At 28.4% G+C, this 19,208-nt stretch overlaps 1 protein-coding gene and 2 pseudogenes across 1 annotated transcript; 2 read left to right on the top strand and 1 right to left on the bottom strand.

The window, feature by feature from the left end:
* Positions 1–12,654: 12,654 nt before the first annotated feature.
* LOC132280245 (U2 spliceosomal RNA) lies at positions 12,655–12,773 on the top strand (annotated as a pseudogene).
* A 304-nt stretch (positions 12,774–13,077) lies between these two features.
* LOC132280244 (U2 spliceosomal RNA) lies at positions 13,078–13,286 on the top strand (annotated as a pseudogene).
* A 4,723-nt stretch (positions 13,287–18,009) lies between these two features.
* Positions 18,010–18,909, bottom strand: LOC132279678 (uncharacterized). Its single transcript, XM_059781708.1, has 2 exons — positions 18,733–18,909; positions 18,010–18,515 (listed from the first exon to the last, which is right to left on the bottom strand). The coding sequence occupies exons 1-2, from the start codon at positions 18,850–18,852 to the stop codon at positions 18,201–18,203; spliced, it is 435 nt and encodes a 144-aa protein (XP_059637691.1). The 5' UTR covers positions 18,853–18,909; the 3' UTR covers positions 18,010–18,200.
* Between the last annotated feature and the right edge of the window lie 299 nt (positions 18,910–19,208).

Raw genomic sequence — 19,208 nt, 5'->3', positions numbered from 1 at the left:
ATCACACCCTTAGGAACCAAATTCTTGATTAAGGATAGACTGACGAATAGTTAATCCCGTCTACTATCCTCAATTGGTGACGTTCCTACAAGTACCTAAACCAGTACCAAAATCCTCCTGCTGACTTGGGAACACCCGCTTAAAGTTTCCGAGAAGATATTCAGCCAAGTCATTTCTTCCGATAAACGTTACAGTCTATCAAATGATTCTTTATCATTTGACTCGAACCACTGGGTTACCTACTCTATCCCGAAAACGTATTATAACTACGCATGTCCAAGTTTGGCAAAAGTTAGATATACCTACCAAATCCTATAATCCCATGCCCAAAATCCTAGCTTACTCAACGCTATTCCTCCAAAACGGTAGTTGACTGATCACTCACTTGTATCCCCACGGAAACCGTAATCCCGATCCTGAATTATTAACGAAAAGGAAATACATAAAGCACACACAATAAACACAACAAAAACACGATAGAACCCTACGTAAAACATCGTTCCTCCTAGCAAAGAAAATCTCCTTTTAGAAATCAACTTTACCTGATTGGTTCACAATCTCCCTTCTACAATTTCAGAGAAAAATCATCCAACCTCGAAACATAAGCTCAAATCATAGCTCAACACAATCCATTTGCTTCAGCAATTTCCAAAGGCTTAACCTTCATCCTCCTTATACCCGGAATACCAACTGTCCAAAGTAGCTTTGTAAAGCAACTTAGAACATCCCAGCCTAATCCCAAAACTCCTCTGAACGTGATATAAAATCATCGCTTCAGTTTGAGAAGAATTCCATCCGATCTTAAACTCCTGAAGAGTTCACTTTATCTACCTTTTCTAAAGGTAATCCCTAAGGTTAATTATTTGTAGGTCGATCCATGCCAACTCTACTAGTATCGTTCACTATACTATTAGCGAACAAGATCACTCTCGCTTGATCCTTGCTTTTCAACATTCAAGTCCCTCTTTCTTGGATATGTTGAAATCTCCTCTACTAGAATCCTCTTTGGACTCCCATTCCTCGGTTGTCTCCTTTACGAGAACCACTGAAATCATGTTGGTCTTGTTATGCAGTGACCTAAACCGTACTCCTATATCCCTCTTTGGCTTATACTTCTAAAAGTAGCGCCAACCGAAACTAAACCTTCAATCCCAAGTTCTGCTTCTGATCGAGAACTCGATAACGTACTCCTCTACTCCTTCGGGTCTGATTCGCTATCGCCGCGGACTCCATCTTTCTTCTAGTGTCAACCATTTCATAAGGATGAAAAATAATTGACATCAGCTCCTCCTAACGAACCGTAAAAGAGTGCAACGAATCCTAATATGGCTCTAAGTTTTTTTTTTAAGAGACGCAACGCGGAAGACTTTTAACGAAAGACACTCATAAGGACACTAGAACTTGGAGTACTCTGATACCAACTGTGATACCCCTCGATTCTAGAGTCACGGGTGATCAAGTCTGAGCACAGATCCGAGGGATACCAAACAATTAATATGTAAACAAGCAGAAATAAAACTGAATTAAGAACAAATTAATAATACGCTGAAAGAAATCTAACATAAGAATCCTCAAACTTGAAATAAATAAATTAATATGATTTAAAACCGTACAACTCGGGAATCCTCCTAGTGGACCCCAAATCCCAAATCCTTGAATAAATTCAAGTTACATAATACTAAGGCAATTAATTTAAATAAATTCAAATAATATAATTAAAACAATCGCAATTAACATGTAAGTCAAATACACACAAATATTAATTAAATCAATTAAGCAACCACAATTAATCAATGAAAAAATTAAATTAAATTTTCAATTCTATCCTTTATTAAATTAAATTTCCAATTCTATCATTTTGAAAAGTAGGGGTATTACACCCCCCAAAATGAGACTGAAGTGAAACAAAGCCAGGTGGGAACCCGACATAGAGAGGTGGTTCACCTATCTCTCCCACGTAGTTCCCGACCTCCTGAAAGCATAGCCTTCTGTCTTAAGGAAAAGACAAAGAAAGTTACCCATCTCGACTTGCAGATCAAGGATCTCAAGGGAAAAATGGAGGATGTAATGCAGGCTATGAAAAGGAAAGGTCCTGCCGCCGTAGATGACCTGGTACAAAGGACCAACCTGCCTTTCAACCCCGCCGTTATGAAATGTCCACTACCGAGCAAGTTCAGGATGCCCTCATTCGAAAGCTTCGATGGGACCAAAGATCCCCTCGATCACCTGGAAACTTTTCAAGCTCTTATGCATTTACACGCTGTGCCAGATGAAATCATGTGCCGAGCTTTTCCCACTACACTTAAAGGATCAGTAAGAGTTTGGTTCAACAAGTTGAAGCCAGGAACCATCAACACCTTCGAAGAATTGAGTAAGCAGTTTATGAGCCACTTCATTGCAGGTCAAAGGCATAGGAAGCCGGCTACCTACCTGTTTACCGTGGAGCAACAAAAGGAAGAGTCGATTCGGGAATATATCACCCGATTCAACGCAGAGATGTTGCAGGTAGAAGAGGTGGACGACAAGGTAGCTTTGACCGCTTTCATAGGAGGACTCCAAACCTCCAGATTCTTGTTCTCCTTATTAAAAGAACCTCCCACCAGCATGATAGAGTTGCTGGTCGGAGCGCAAAAACACATCAACGCTGAAGACACCATGAGTGCACGAAAGGAAGGAGAGGACAAGAAAAGGCCAGCCCCTCTCGCCAGGGATGAAAATAATACCAAATATAAGAAATCGTTCTTCAGCCAGAGCGACAGCACATATCATGAGAATGACTCAGATGAGTATACCGACTAGAAATTGTCTCACGGCTTGAATTAGCCTTATCAAGTCATTCACAATAAAGACTGGGGGTATCTTAGTTAATCATTTTAAATGAAGGGTAGCTCCATTACGTATTATTTTGTTTTTAATAAGCCTTGAGGCAATGATGGTCTTTAATAAAATTCCTTTTAGTTTATACGTGCAGTATGCCCGTACTATAAGGGATAGTAAATGAGTGTCCTGTATTACAAGGACCCCGGCTGAGTGAATCCCGTAATCCGTATCCCCGTACTATAAGGGATAGTAACTGAGTGTCATGTATTACAAGGACCCGGGCTGAGTGAATCCCGTAATCCGTATCCCCGTACTATAAGGGAATAGTAAATGAGTGTCTTGTATTACAAGGACCCGGGCTGAATGAATCCCGTCATCCATATCCCCGGACTATAGAGGATAAGTATCCTGTATTATCAGGACCCGGGCTGAATAAATCCCGTAACCCATATCCCTGTAAATATAAGGGATAATAAATGAATGACCTGTACTACAAGGACCTGGGTTGGATGAATTCCGTAATTAATAACCCCTTAAAATAAGGGATAGTAAATAAAAATCCTTTATTAAAGAGGTGAGTTGAGTAAAACTCGTAAAGTTCAATTCCGTTACTAAAGGGACAAACTGAGTAAAACTCGTAAAGTTCAATTCCCTTATTAAGGAGTGAAACTCATACGATTTATTCCCTTATCAAAGGAAAAGTACGGTTCCCTCGGGTGCAAAAAAAAAAAAAATTCCTAAGTTACTATTCATGTGAATAGTGTCCGCGGGTACTGTTCACAGGGGTATTACAAAAAAATAATCCCTGAGTTACTATAGTACCCGCAGGTACTGTTCACAGGGGTTGAAAAAAAAAAAATTATTATTATTTATTATATTCCCAAAGCTAGACGTGTAAGCTTGGGAATGGGGGGGCAATTGATAGGAAAAAATATAAACCTACCCTACCCTCGATAAGATTGATTAGATTTCATTATCAAGGATAATGAAATCTGATGTGGTTCAATAAGTAAGAATAATCATATTATAACTGGAGGAGGTCAAAAGGATTAAATCATATCCCCGACAAATCTGGCAACAAATCTCCTATGATTTCGCACAAGCGGAAGATAAGATCAATTATCGACATCGGCGGAACGATTTTGATTCCAATCGACAGCCATAAATAGGGCACTAAGCCATTAAAGAATGTACGACGTAAAAACTATTATTAATCCCTGCCTTCTTTTGAGACCTCCGTGACTAATTTGATCATCGGAGAGCTCTTGGCAGGTACCACACCGGTGCCGTCAAGATTCATCGATCTTCTCCTCTCTTCCTTGTAGGAAAACGGTATCGTATTGGACTGCGCGAATTTCAGCCTCAATAGTAATTATACTTTGGATGGTTCAAAATTTGTTATTCTTAATTTGTTGTATTGAGAAGGTTGGATTGTTAATTTTTTTTCTTTACTCTTTCTTTTTAGAAGCATTATTATTATTATTTTCTTTTATTTTATTTTTATTTTTCTCTTTCTAATTGATGTTTAGAAGTAGTTGATTTGTTTTATTTTATTTTTCTCTTTCTAATGGATATTTAGAAGTGATTGATTTGGTATTTTACTTTGGATTGTGATTTTATTTTTTTAATTTTTGGTTCATTCATAATTTATTATTATTTTGAGTCATAATTGTTATTTTTTTTCTTGACCTTACTTTCTGCATCAAAATAATTCTCACGCCTCCAAGGAAGACCGCTAACTAGATCACTGCTGATACATTATTCTTTTTTTTATGGTAATGATAACTAATTATTATTTTTTATTTTTTATTTTTTTTACTAACAAAAACTAAATTTGAGAATTCAAATTTTCAAATCAAATAAGTTGGTAGATTCTTTCACTTTTCTTAATGTCCACTTTCATATTTCCAAAGGTCAAGGTCATATTTTCTACAAATGATCATTGCATTGGCACTAACTAAGAATACAAATTTCTATAATGAAAATAAAAAAATTTCTATAAAATTTACCACAAATTAGCAATTTTATTTTCTATAAAACTCTATCACATTATCGATTTATTATGAGTTTTATAATAAAAAAAAATCTAATTAGACAAAGATATTTAAAGAAAATAAAATAATTTCAATAAAATTCTACCATAAATTACCTATTTTATTTTCAATAAACCTCTATCACATAATTCACATTAGACAATGATATATTTAAAGAGTTTCTACAAAACTCGAACACAAATTACCTATTTATCTATTTATTATTAGTTTTTTAATGAAAGAAAATTTATTTAGACAAACATTATAAATATAAAAAGAGATTTTAAAAGAGTTTCTATAAAACTCTAACACAAATTACCTATTTATCAATTTATGGGTTTTTCATAAAAATAAATCCAATTAGACAAGAATTATTAATAAAAAAATATTTATGAATTGATATAAAAAGAGTTTCTATAAAACTCTAACACATATTACCAATTTATTTATTTATTATGAGTTTTTTTTTGATAAAATTAAATCTAATTAGAAAAGAATATATTTAAAAAAAATAAAATAATTTCTATAAAATTTACCACAAAATTAGCAATTTTATTTTCTATAAAACTCTATCACATTATCTATTTATTATGAGTTTATTCAGCAAAAAAAAATTATCATGAGTTTTATAATAAAATAAAATCTAATTAGGCATAAATATATTTAAAGAAATTAAAATAATTTCTACAAAACTTTACCACAAATTAACAATTTTATAATCTATAAAACTCTATCAAATATGACATGTATTTACCTATTTATTATGAATATATTTAAAGAAAATAAGATAATTTATATAGAACTCTACTACAAATTACCTATTATATTTTCTTTAAAACTTTATCACATATAACATGTATTTATCTATTTATTATGAGTTTTTTAATAAAAGAAAATCTAATTAGACAATAATATATTAATAATAATAATAATAATAATTTTTTAAAAGAGTTTTTATAAAACTCTAATACAAATTACCTATTTGTCTATTTATTATGAGTTTTTTAATAAAAGAAAATCTAATTAGACAATAATTATTTATTAATCGATATAAAAGATAACATAATTTATCTAAAACACTACCTCAAATTAACTTTTATTATGAGTTTTTTAATAAAAGAAAATCTAATTAGACAACGATATATTTAAAAAAAATAAAATAATTTTTATAAAACTCTAACACAAATTACCTACTTTATTTTCAATAAAACTCCATCACATTAGACCAAGATATGTTTAAAGAGTTTTTATAAAATTCTAACACAAATTACCTATTTTTCTCTTTATTAAGAGTTTTTAAATTTATAATTAGACAAGAATTATTAATATAAAAAAATATTTATTATTTGATATAAAAATAGTTTTTAAAAGAGTTTCCATAAAACTCTAACACAAATTATCTATTTATTTATTTATTATGAGTTTTTAATAAAATAAAATCTAATTAGATAAAAATTATTAATTAATATAAAAGTTAAATAAATTTTCTAAAACTGTACCACAAATTACCTTTTATTATGACTTTTTTTAACAAAAGGAAATCTAATTAGACAAGAATTATTAATATAAAAAATAATCTATAAAACTCTACCACAAATTAGCTATTTTATTTTCTTTTAGTATTTTACTATTTATTTATTAATATAAAAAATATTTATTAATTGATATAAAATGAATTTGAGTAAAAAAGTTTCTATAAACAAAATGAATTAAAATAAAAGAGTTTCAAATCATTATTAAAACAACTAAAAAATAGGTAAACTAGATAATTGTTTAGGAAAATAATTTACTAAATAATAAAATAAGTTATAAAACATTCATCACGTGCATCGTACGTGTGTTTTCCTAATCTATATCTATATCTATACCATTATTAAATGTACAAAGAGTTTCAGTGTTTCAGTATTTCAATATTTACTTATTAATATAAAAAAAGAGTTTTTATAAACAAAAAATTACCCAAAAATTATTTAAACAGTTTAATTCAAATTACAAATTACCTAATAATTTTTTTAAAAAAATAATTTAAAGAGTTTAATTAAAATTACAAATTACTTAATAAAATTCATTTTTCTAGTCCCACATTGGTTTTAAGTAAAAATGATTGCATGGAAGTCTCTTATAAAACTATAGACCTAAAGAAATAATAATCACACATTTTTCAGCCTTTTGACTAAGATCTAGTGTAGTACTAATTTTTTTTGGATTGGCTTTTTGGCTAACCTTTCTTGGTCTTTTAGCTAAAATCAAGTGTAATACTATTTTCTTTGCCTTTTAGCATTCAGTAATTTTTTATTAATATAAAATTAATTTAAAGAGTTTAATTAAAATTATAAATTACCTAATAAAATTCATTTTTCTTGTTCCACATTGGTTTTAAGTAAAAATGATTACATGAAAGCCTCTTATAAAACTATATACCTAAAAAAATAATAAGCACACATTTCTCAGCCTTTTAGCTAAGATCAAGTGTAGTACTAATTTTTTTGGGGTCGGCCTTTTGGCTAACATTTCTTGGTCTTTTGGCTAAGATCAAGTATAGTACTACTTTCTTGACCTTTTGACTAAGATCAAGTGTAGTACTATTTTCTTGGTTTTTTGCTTTTTTTGTTTATTAATATAAAGAAAGAGTTTTTATAAACAAAAATCACCTAAAAATTATTTTTAAAGGTTTAATTCAAATTACAAATTACTTAATAAAATTCATTTTTCTTGTCTCATATTGATTTTTAAGTAAAAAGAATTACATAGAAATCTCTTATAAAACTACAGAGCTTTGTGTAAAGAGTTTCTGTATTTCAGTATTTATTTATTAATATAGAAAAAGAGTTTTTATAAACAAAAAATTACCTAAATTTTTTTTAAAGAGTTTAATTCAAATTAAAAATTACCTAATAAAATTTATAAAAATTAATTTAAAGAGTTTAATTCAAATTACAAATTACCTAATAAAATTCATTTTTCTTGTTCCACATTGGTTATAAGTAAAAAGATTACATGGAAGCCTCTTATAAAACTATAAACCTAAAGAAATAATAATCACACTTTTCTCGGCCTTTTGGCTAAGATTAAGTGTAATACTAAATTTTTTTGGATCGGTCTTTTGGCTAACATTTTTTGGTCTTTTAGCTAAGATCAAGTGTAGTACTACTTTCTCGACCTTTTGGCTTTCAGTATTTATTTATTAATATAAAAAAAGAGTTTTTATAAACAAAAATTACCTAAAAATTATTTAGGGAGTTTAATTTAAATTACAAATTACCTAATAAAATTTATAAAAATTAATTTAAAGAGTTAAATTCAAATTACAAGTTACCTAGTAAAATTCATTTTTCTTGTCCCACATTGGTATTAAGTAAAAAAGGATTACATGAAAACATTTTATAAAACTATAGATCTAAAGAAATAATAATTACACTTTTTTCGGCCTTTTGGCTAAGATCAAGTGTATTACTAAATTTTTTTGGGTCAGCCTTTTGGCTAACCTGTCTTGGTATTTTGGTTAAAATCAAGTATAGTACTACTTTCTCATCCTTTTGGCTTTCAGTATTTTTTTAGTAATATAAAATACCTAAAAAATATTTAAAGAGTTTAATTCAAATTACAAATTACTTAATAAAATTTATAAAAATTAATTTAAAAAGTTTAATTCAAATATCTAATAAAATTCATTTTTCTTGTCCCACATTGGTTTTAAGTAAAAAGAATTATATGGAAATCTCTTATAAAATTATAGACCTAAAGAAATAATAATCACACCTTTCTCGATCTTTTAACTAAGATCAAGTGTAGTACTAATTTTTTTTGTATTGGCCTTTCGGCTAACTTTTCTTAGTCTTTTAGCTAAGATCAAGTGTAGTATTACTTTCTCAGCCTTTTGGCTTTCAGTATTTATTTATTAATATAAAAAAAAAATTTTATAAACAAAAAATTACATAAAAATTATTTAAAGAGTTTAATTCAAATTACAAATTACCTAATAAAATTTAGAAAAATTAATTTAAAGAGTTTAATTCAAATTATAAATTACCTAATAAAATTCAATTTTCTTGTCCCATATTGGTATTAAGTAAAAATGATTACATGGAAATCTCTTATAAAATTATAGACTTAAAAGAAATAATAATCACACCTTTCTCGGTCTTTTGGCTAATCTTTTTCGGTCTTTTGGCTAAAATCAAGTGCAGTATTACCTTCTCGGCCTTTTGGCTAACCTTTTCAAATTATATAAAGTCTAAAAATTATTACCTAATAAAATATAAAAATTATTACCTAATAAAATTCAAATAAAATATTTATTAAAACTTTAACACGAAATATATTTCAAATTATAGAAATCTAAAAAAAGAAAGAGTATCTATAAAACTCTAAAAATTATTATCTAATAAAATTTAAATTACCTATTTTGTCTATTTGTTGTTTCTAAAAAAAATATGTACTCTCTCTATATATAAGTCTTTTTTTGCCTTGCTACACAAAATATATTTCAAATTATAGAAACTCTAAAAATTATTACATAATAAAATTCAAAGAAAATATTTATTAAAACTCTAACACCAAATATATTTTAAATTATAGAAATTTTAAAAATTATTAACTAATAAAATTCAAATAAAATATAAAAATTATTACCTAATAAAATTCAAATAAAATATTTATTAAAACCCTAACCCAAAATACATTTCAATTTATATATTTCAAATTATAGAAACTCTAAAAATTATAAACTTATAAAATTCAATTAAAATATTTATTAAAAATCTAATACAAAATATATTTCAAATTATAGAAATTCTAAAAAATAGTTTTTATAAAACTCTAAAAATTATTATCTAATAAAATTTAAGTTACCTATTTTATCCATTTGTTTTTTCTAAAAAAATCTATACTCTCTCTATATATAAGTCTTTTTTTGCCTTCCTGTAATCACATCAGTTTTATATATTTTTTCCAAGGTACGTGTAACCCTAGATTATGCATTGTTTTATTATTTTTTATTTGTTTCACTCCCATATTATGCATTGTTTTATTAATTTTTATTTGTCTCATACTCAGATCATGAGTTGTTTTATTAATTTTTATTTGTCTCATACCTAGATCATGCATTATTTTATTATTTTTTTGAGTTATGAATTCTTTTATATGTCCATGGCTTATGCCTTCTGAATATGATGTCCTCTGTAGAATAACTCTCAACATTTTAACCCCTGAAGAAACTGACTATTTGACTGGCCGAATTCAGAACGATGGAATGTCATGTGTTTTCCCTTCTTGCTTCCCTAAAGGTAAAGTTTCTTTTAAAGCATAAGGGAATGGAGCTTTTGGCTCACATGACTTTGTAATTTGAGAGGATGATGGATAAGATTGAGAATTCTGGCTTCGAGTACTTATTTTTTTCAACTTTTCATTTTCTCTGATAAGAAAATTATTTGGGATTTTTACCAATACATGGGCTTAAGGCCCAAATACTACAATGAGATGGAAATCCGGCCAAGAGAGGTGGGGAAGATGACCAAAATCTGATTTTTCACTTTAGGGCATCCTATTTATAGTAAGTCTCAAAAACTGCCCCACATATTAATTCAGCTAGAAAATAATAAAATTTAAAGCTAAGCATGAACTATCTTCGTTTGGCATAAACCATCTACCTAACTACTTTACTCTAAGGTTGTTGAATTGACGTTTCTTAATAACACTTTGAGGAGCTTGAAGTAATAAGCTTAGAAACAATTAAATTTAATTTTATAGACTTCAAGGAGCTGAACAAGTACATTGATGCAAAAGAAAATACGGGTTACTTTTAGTTTAATTCTCAACTCTCCATATATATGTTATCTCGTGTACATATATAAAAAAAAAAATTAAAATTAAAATTAACATTAATATTTTATTTTTTATTATATTTTTTATCTTGCTAGATGCTTTGGAAATTGTTATTGAGGTATCTCCTTCATTGAACATATGTAAGAAGAATAACAAAGGCACAACTAAAAAATGGGAAGTCATTATAATGGATATAAGGTACGTCATTAGTATATTACATATACAATCATAATTAAATTGATATTATTTACATTATATATTATTAAGTAAATCTATAATAATAAATTTTTACAAATAACAATGTATATTCCAGTCTTGTCTCTTAAAACACAAAAAGGATCTACATTGTAAATTAATATGGATATTGAGAGTGTCAAAGCATTAATATATTGATTCGTTATTTATTGTAACTACTTTTACCTTATATATACACTATTTGTAAAAAGAGAACATGTTTTCTTTGTTTTATTTATTTAATTATTTTACAAGATAATTTATATGTGGACAGGTCCAAAGAAAACATAAATAACAAAGATATAACAAGTTTGATTTCCAGTACAAAAGATCAAAAATTCAATGATGCTGAAAAGTCAAACTTCAAGACATAATAGTTCTACAATGTCCTTTGAGGTATTAAATTTCAGTACATTTCTTAATCTTCCTTAATTGTGTATCACATTTTTATATTCAATTTATAAATTGAGAAGTTATATTTTGTTGCACAACCTGTAGAAAACAAATTACTCTTTAGAAGCAACAATTGAAAATGTCGTCAATGATCGCGAACCGTAGTACAACGCGTATGAGAAATGCAACAAGAAAATTAATATTGAAAAAGATAGAATATATTGTCCTTGATGCAACACAACAGACCCAAAATGCTTTCAAAAGTATTATTATATTTTAAAATCTTATTATTGTATTTATTTCAATGGTTTAATAATATTACAAATACATAATTCTTTATCTTTACTGATGTGCAGATTCATTATGATAATTAAAGTGCGAAGTATGGAACATATTGGAACACTTGCAACCCTAACAGTGTTCAATGATTGCCAAATATTAATAAATTGTTCACTAGATGATTTACTACAATTACAAATTGAGGTAATTTTTGATCCTTATTTGTAAAATTTTAATTAAATTAAAAAATATTTACTTGAATTTCTTAATAGCTCTAAATTATATTTGTTTTTTTTTGCAAGACATGGATGAATTCAGCAACAAATTAACTGACAAACTACAAAGGAAATTTTTTTTTTTTTTTTTTTCCTGGTGAAGATAGACAATACTCAATAACAAGTCGTGAAACCTTATTTTGCGGTGGAAGAATTTAAAAAATTGACACTTGACAATGATTCATTTCATGAAGAAATGAGATATGCAAAAAAAATAAAGATTGAGAAATAAATAATTTAGGAATACTTTTATTTTTAAATAGTTATAGTTTTGGATTTTCTAATATATTTTGTTTATTTTGAGGTGACAATTATTACAATCTAAAAATTGTTGGTATCCTTTCGAATTTTATAATATATAGAATTTTTATATAGTATTTATTTATGAATATTTTGTAAATTATAGAATTTTCTTTTCATATATATTTTTAATTTTTATTGTTTTCATTCATACATTAATGGAAAACCTTACTTTATTTCTTTTGAGGTGATAATTATTACTCTCTAAGGCATTCTGGGCCTGAAACTGTTTTGCCTATTCTTTTTATAAAACTATAAACAATTAAAAAATATATAAAAATATAAATTATATAAGTTAGAAACATTCATCACGTGCATCACACGTGCCTTTTACTAGTATTATTAAATGTGTAAAGAGTTTCCGTCTTTTAGTATTTATTTATTAATAGAAAAAATATTTATTAATTAATATAAAAAGAGTTTAATTGTCCCATTTTTTAGTTATAAAGATTGCATGAAAGTTTCTTATAAAAATATGGACTAAAGAAATATTAATTACACCTTTCTCGCCTTTTGGCTAAGATCAAGTATAGTATCTGTTCTTATAGGTTTAATATCTTATATAAGGGCCACTGGGCCCGGTATTATGTGGAACATGATATTGAACTAAATTTTTAATAAAATAAATTACCAATTAAAATTAAGGTATTATGTGGAGCATGATATTAAACTAAATATTTAATAAAATAAATTACCAATCGATGTGGGACAAAAAAAAATGTTTGGTAAATTATTTTATTAAATAATTACCTATTTTATTTTAACATCCGCTGCTGCATGTGCCTTACCTTTTGGCTTTAATAGGTAATTATTTCATAAAATAATTTACCAAACAATTTTCTTGTCCCACATTGGTTTTGAGTTATAAAGGATTATATGGAAGTCTCTTATAAAAATATAGACCTAAAGAAATATTATTCATACCTTTCTCAGCCTTTTAGCTAAGATCAAGTGTAATATCTATTCTTATTGGTTTAATATCGGATACAAGGGCCACCGCCCTTGTATTATGTGGAGCATGATATTGAACTAAATTTTTTTAGGTTGGGTCAACTAGAGTAGCTTGCTACTTTAGTGATCCTAGCATCTCCTTGGTGTTGCACTACTGCCAAGTTTTGGTGCATCCTCCAAATCAAAGTTCAAATCTTGCTGAAGTGTGCTTATTAGGGATAATTGAATATTAATAATTAATTCTTACATTATTTATATTTTGGTTTAGGATGGAAAGGACTAAAAATATAACAATGCACAATAACTTTATTTTTTTCAAACTCTACTCTCATCTAAATTAATAATAAATGTTTGAATATCACAATATAAGCCCATTCAACGATGTTTGAATCTCTTTAAGTTGCACTTACGCCCCTAACCTTTCAAGTGCCCTTTCTCTCAATCTCTCCCAAACCCAACCTTTTTTTTAGTCGATATAAGTGGAAAATGGTATGGACATTTCTTGGGTATGGTAAGACTAGTCAAGCTTTGTGTATTTTTTATTTATTTATTTTTATTTTTACCAAATAATAAAATAACTTACCAATTAAAATTAAAATTAAATAAGAAATTGTTTAATTGAAATTCAAGATGTTTCGAATCATTAAATAAATTGCTAATTAAATTTAAATAGGTAATTATTTAATTGAAATTCAATCAAGATGTTTCAAATCATTTATAAATAAAATAATAAAATAATTTACCAATTAAAATAAATCATATAAGTTATCAATTAAAATAAATAGATAATTATTTCATAAAATAATTTACCAAATAATACAATAAATTATCAATTAAAATTAAATAGGAAATTGTTTCTCAACATGGTTCAAAATTCTTTGTTTTATTACAGGGACATTATTCTTCGAAATGAATTAATCATGTTGATTTATTTTTTATTTTTATTTTTTTTGTGTTTGCTTAATTATGCTTTATTCTTTGAATTGCATTAATCATGTTGACTTATTTTATTTTTTTAAGTTTGTTTAATTATGTCATGTCTGAATTTATTAACTAAACAAATAAGTTTTGTAATATTATATATTTCCTTTTCTATAAGTTTTTAAATATTATATATTTTATTCTCTAATTATATACATATTATCCAAATAATTGCAACAACTCCTTAAACTTGAGGTTTTATTCTTTAATTAGAATCTTGATAATACATTGCGCTTCATAAATATTCAAAATTTTATTTAGCCAAAAAAATTACTAATCAATTATTTAAAAAAGTGAATTTATTTTGATAATTTTTTTAATTAAGATAATAAAAAAACTTTTCATCACGATGTTTAAACTCAAATTCCAAAAGGATCAAAACTCTCTTTGAAAAGGAGTGAACATGCTATTAGAAACTCTTGGTGATAGACGTCAAGTATATAAAGAACTTAAGGTTGGGAGTTTAATTTCTCTAGAAGAAATTCACTAAATTTATCAACAAATCAAATTCATACAACATGAAAAAAGAAGCAATAAACTAAATATAGAAAATAGATGGAAGTCATAGATCTTTTAATTCAGCCGGAGTCTTGCATCACCTATTAGTTGTACAGGTAAGGAACGGATAAGACTTGAGTAGGTCATTTCAACTTACCATTAATATACTATAATTTGTAATTATAAATTTGAGAAAGTAATAAATAAAGAAATTATACAAGATGATTAAATTTATTTCAAAAATAATTACTGTCCTTATTTATCATTTTCAAGATTTTGTAATTATGACTATTTGTGCATTTGACCTACTCACGCCCTAGATATTCTATGTTTTTTTTTTTCAGTTTTTGGAACTACATGTTGTTGGGTCATGAGATTTTGTTGATTTCACATAATTTGGGCTGGTAAATTTTATTATGAATCATGGGTTTTAAGTTTTACTACCATCAGATTTCGGACTGGAGGCCCAACAAGAATACCAGAGGCTAAATTTTTTTAAAAAATAAATCAGTAAAGCCTTACAGCTTAAATATGTTTAACTTTAATGGATTGATATATCTTTCTATTTCTGTCCTGCATAACATCTCACTGCAAATGATACTTAGGCCCAATATCTCGGTCTTTCTATTGCATTTCACTTCATATGATACTCATATCCAGAATTTCGACTAGAATGTTGAACCTAAGTATCACAACTTTTTGAATTAATCCGACAAAATTGTCGTATGGAATTTTTAACAAACATTGCTTGAAGTATGAGAAACATTCTAATCATTTTAAAATAATAACATGCATACATGATTTTGCTAGCTAATATGTTACATTTTATAGTCGTATATAATGTATTTAATTGGTTGAGAAATGGGATTTTTTTTTTTTTTTTTTTTCCAGGTTACTTGGAAGAATCAATTACATAATGAATGTTTCAACATGGTTTCTTTAATTTGGCTGAGAGAGCCCTACCGTGTGTAAAAATAATATAATAATAAAAAATCAACAAGTTTGTTTGTTGTGAGATGGATGTAAATGTACTTTTAGTACCTTAGAATATAAAGTTGGAGTAAACAAAATCCAACAAAGGGGATTAGATTTAGATGAAAAGCACTTTCATCCCATCGGAATTGCCAAATCCATTGACTTAATTGTCTCTTAGTAAGGGATTTTAATAGAGAAGGTTTTTTTTTTTTTTTTTTTTTTTTTTTTTTTTTTTTTTTTTTTTTTGGGAAAAGGTGAGATATTTGTTTGAGATTTGCTTTTTTTGTATGGATGTGTAATGCTCTTAAGAGACATCCTTTATCATGACAAGATTGTAATGTCCTCACTATAATTGTTTGTTTTTTTTATTTTTATTTTTATTTTTTATTTTGTTATTCTGATGGCTCAGGCAAATATATGCAGAAAAATAAATTCTCATCTCTCACGACACTAAGTGAGTATCTAACGGTGGTGATTAACGTCACCTCCCCCTCCCCCTCCCCCTCCCCCTCCCCCAACATAGTCTAGTCATCATCAAAAAACAAATTTACTCAATTACCCTTTGTTTTATCATATGTACCAATACCACAATATACAATATAAATACCTTTTTTTTTTTACTTCTTATTCTTTTCTGCATCAGGAAAGAAACTGTTCCAACTCTAGTAACTCTTCTTCGCTGTTCCGTTCTTCTCTCTAATTAGTATATCATCTGTTTTTCTTCCATCTCAAATTGATCTTATCAAAAATTGAAGGATTGTTTGTATCAAACAAAAAAATTCACAAATTTATCTTTTGACGAGATAAATTTGTAACAGGAGGTGCTTTCACTGTTGTACCAAAAAAGAAAGGTATTTGTCAAATTTGGACGGTGAAGTTTAAATGGAGGTCCTACCCTCTTAAATATTGGACGGAGAAGTTTAGTATTGACAACATGGAGGTCATCAATCATGCACGTTTTAAAGTGATTCTAGACGTATTCTCCCTATCAAGAAATTAAGCAGAGGAGAGAAATTTATTGCTCGAGACCAAAATTCTAAACACCATGTGGCATTGTAGTTTTCAACTTACAAATATCAACTCTCTCACACACACACAGCAACTGAAAGTCTAGACTAACTGAAAACTGCCTCTCCATTATTTATGACCAATCCAACCACCACATTCCACAATATGCCTACCCATGACCCATCCATATATACTTATATGTTTCATTGTTTTGTGTGTGTTGCTAAATATATAGATCTTCCATACATGCATATATATTTTGAAAATTAAAGCAAATCTTATAGAAATGTGTATCAAAATGTACAAGCCCAGGAAACTGTCCAGCCCTTGTATATGATATTATATATATATGTGTGTGTGTGTGTCTGCATATTTAGATTGTAGGAGGGCACTCAATATAAAGAAGGAGAACACACACAACTTTTATAAGACTCTCAAATATTGATATATTTCTTTCTCACTTCTTGCTTACAAAAGAACTTAAGAACATGTATTTATAGGCACCAATACATGATTCTAGAAAGACACAAATTACAAGACAATAAATAAAACACTAAGTTTAATACAAGTGTTTCATCTCCCAATGAGATAGTGCATGTATTCCACACATGAGTTGGTTCATGTATTCAACATTTGAGTTAGTTCATGTATTTAGTTTATTTTTCCAACAATCTTATATATAGAATTAATCTAGATCTTTTATATTCTTCTTCCATATACGCACAACTTCTTAGCAAAAGAGAGAAGAATTGTTATTTATTGACGTAGCCAAAAGGAATCATCACCATTTTCTTACTAGCTGCAACTATTCTTTAACATAGACAAAATAAAATGTAACTCTACGAATAAAGAAACTAGTGAGGGTTGGTAGAGAATAGAATCTAGAAAAGTAGTATTCAATATCTCATATCACTGGGATATACCAATATAAACAAGAACTATTTTGATCCTCTATATATATATATAACTCTACCTATATATATATATACTTCAGACTTGGATGCATATGCATGCAGAATTAACTGCACGTGCCAACCGTTTTTGTATCCAGTTTTCATGATACTATGCATGAAAATTAGATAATATCATGGCGAATTCTTCTGAAAAATTGTCTTTCACAATGGAATCTGATAAGTGAGAATTCGAGCAAGTGTTCACATAATCTTCTTCTGTACCTAACTAAATTACAACATCTGAACCGGGCACTACATGCATGGGGCAACATATATATATATACACATACTTGAAAGTGGATGCTATATCTCATCATGTGAACTCTCCATCAGTCGTTATGATGGTTCTAAGGATAATTAATAATAATGCTAGTAGTAATACGAAGAAGTATAAGAAAATTAAAAAAGAAGCAGCAACGAACTATACCTTTGGAAGAAAGTATATATATTATAAATATTTATATAATCAATTGGCCAGCATCATAGTAGCTCAAATTTTCTTTAAGACATTATCCAATGTACATCAAACATAAGAATATTTCTAAACATGATATATATATCACATAAAATCCACAATGTTATCATATATGTGTTAAGACAGTAGTGATCATATATAGAAGCCTTGTAGTTTGTAGGTTTATGATATATATATATATACACACACACAGGGGGCTAGCTTAGTTGTGAATTCCTGGGTGTGGCTGTGGAAGTGGGTAGTCTGAGTTAATCTCCGGTTGCTGGTCCTTTTCTTTCCGGTGAGGCACGTGCCAAGAAACAGAAATAAGAGTGGACTCATTTTTTGCAGAACCTGATGAAACTATCACTCTCTTGTGGTCTTTCAACTCTTTCTTATCTGCTCTGGCTTGTTTTGGCTTACTATGCCTATCTTCATGGACCTCATCACTTTCCTTAAGCAGCATTCTTTCTCCATTAATGGCTACTCCAACTTCATTATTCCACACGGTAGCAGGCTTCACCTTCTCATCAATATTCTGCACAAAACCAGAAATTCAAGACTGCACTAATTAGCCAATGTATTTATGTGAACATGCATGTTATCGGACTACACATGTAAGCACTATAGTGGAACATTTATCTAAAAAATTGAATAACTCAGTGTATGGACCACATACAATATGGGGTAAATTTGAAATAAATAGTTGGAAATTTGCTTGAGGAAAGAAATAATTACAGTAAATGATAGCAAACCTTGGTGGGAAGGTGAAATTGTTTCTGAGACTCCTTGGTGATAGCACCGAGAGGCCGAGCATTGCATACATAGAAAGAAAGACATAAAATACATAGAAGAAGCGAAGATGTTCTTGACATATTAAGCAAAATATGTGAACCTAAATGGTTGAAGAGTTTTTGAAGGCAGAGATAAAATCTGTTGGTCTTGTGTTTGGTGATGATATTGTTAGTGGTAGTAGTAATATTTATAGGGGTTGTATATTGTAGTGTTAGAAAGACAATGGGGGCATTAAATGTAGATTTTGAGGGAGTTAAGAGGTTTCTTTTGGAGAACATGCAGGTGTATGGGGGATGAGAAGTAAGAAGGAAAATGGAGATATGGGTAGCCTCTCTTTTTGTCCCTTTTCTCCCTTGCTTATCAATCAATTGGGACCCAATTACTTGACTTTCACACATACCGCAAACCACTTTCCTAAAACAACAAAATCTCTTTC

This window comes from Cornus florida, unplaced genomic scaffold, assembly GCF_030987335.1.
Source record: "Cornus florida cultivar Cherokee Brave unplaced genomic scaffold, ASM3098733v1 CherokeeBrave_3.0.0_Hap2_Chr10, whole genome shotgun sequence".
Classification (NCBI taxonomy): Eukaryota; Viridiplantae; Streptophyta; class Magnoliopsida; order Cornales; family Cornaceae; genus Cornus; species Cornus florida.
Note: the sequence above shows the minus strand (reverse complement) of the source record. Positions and strands in the feature narration are given on the sequence as shown.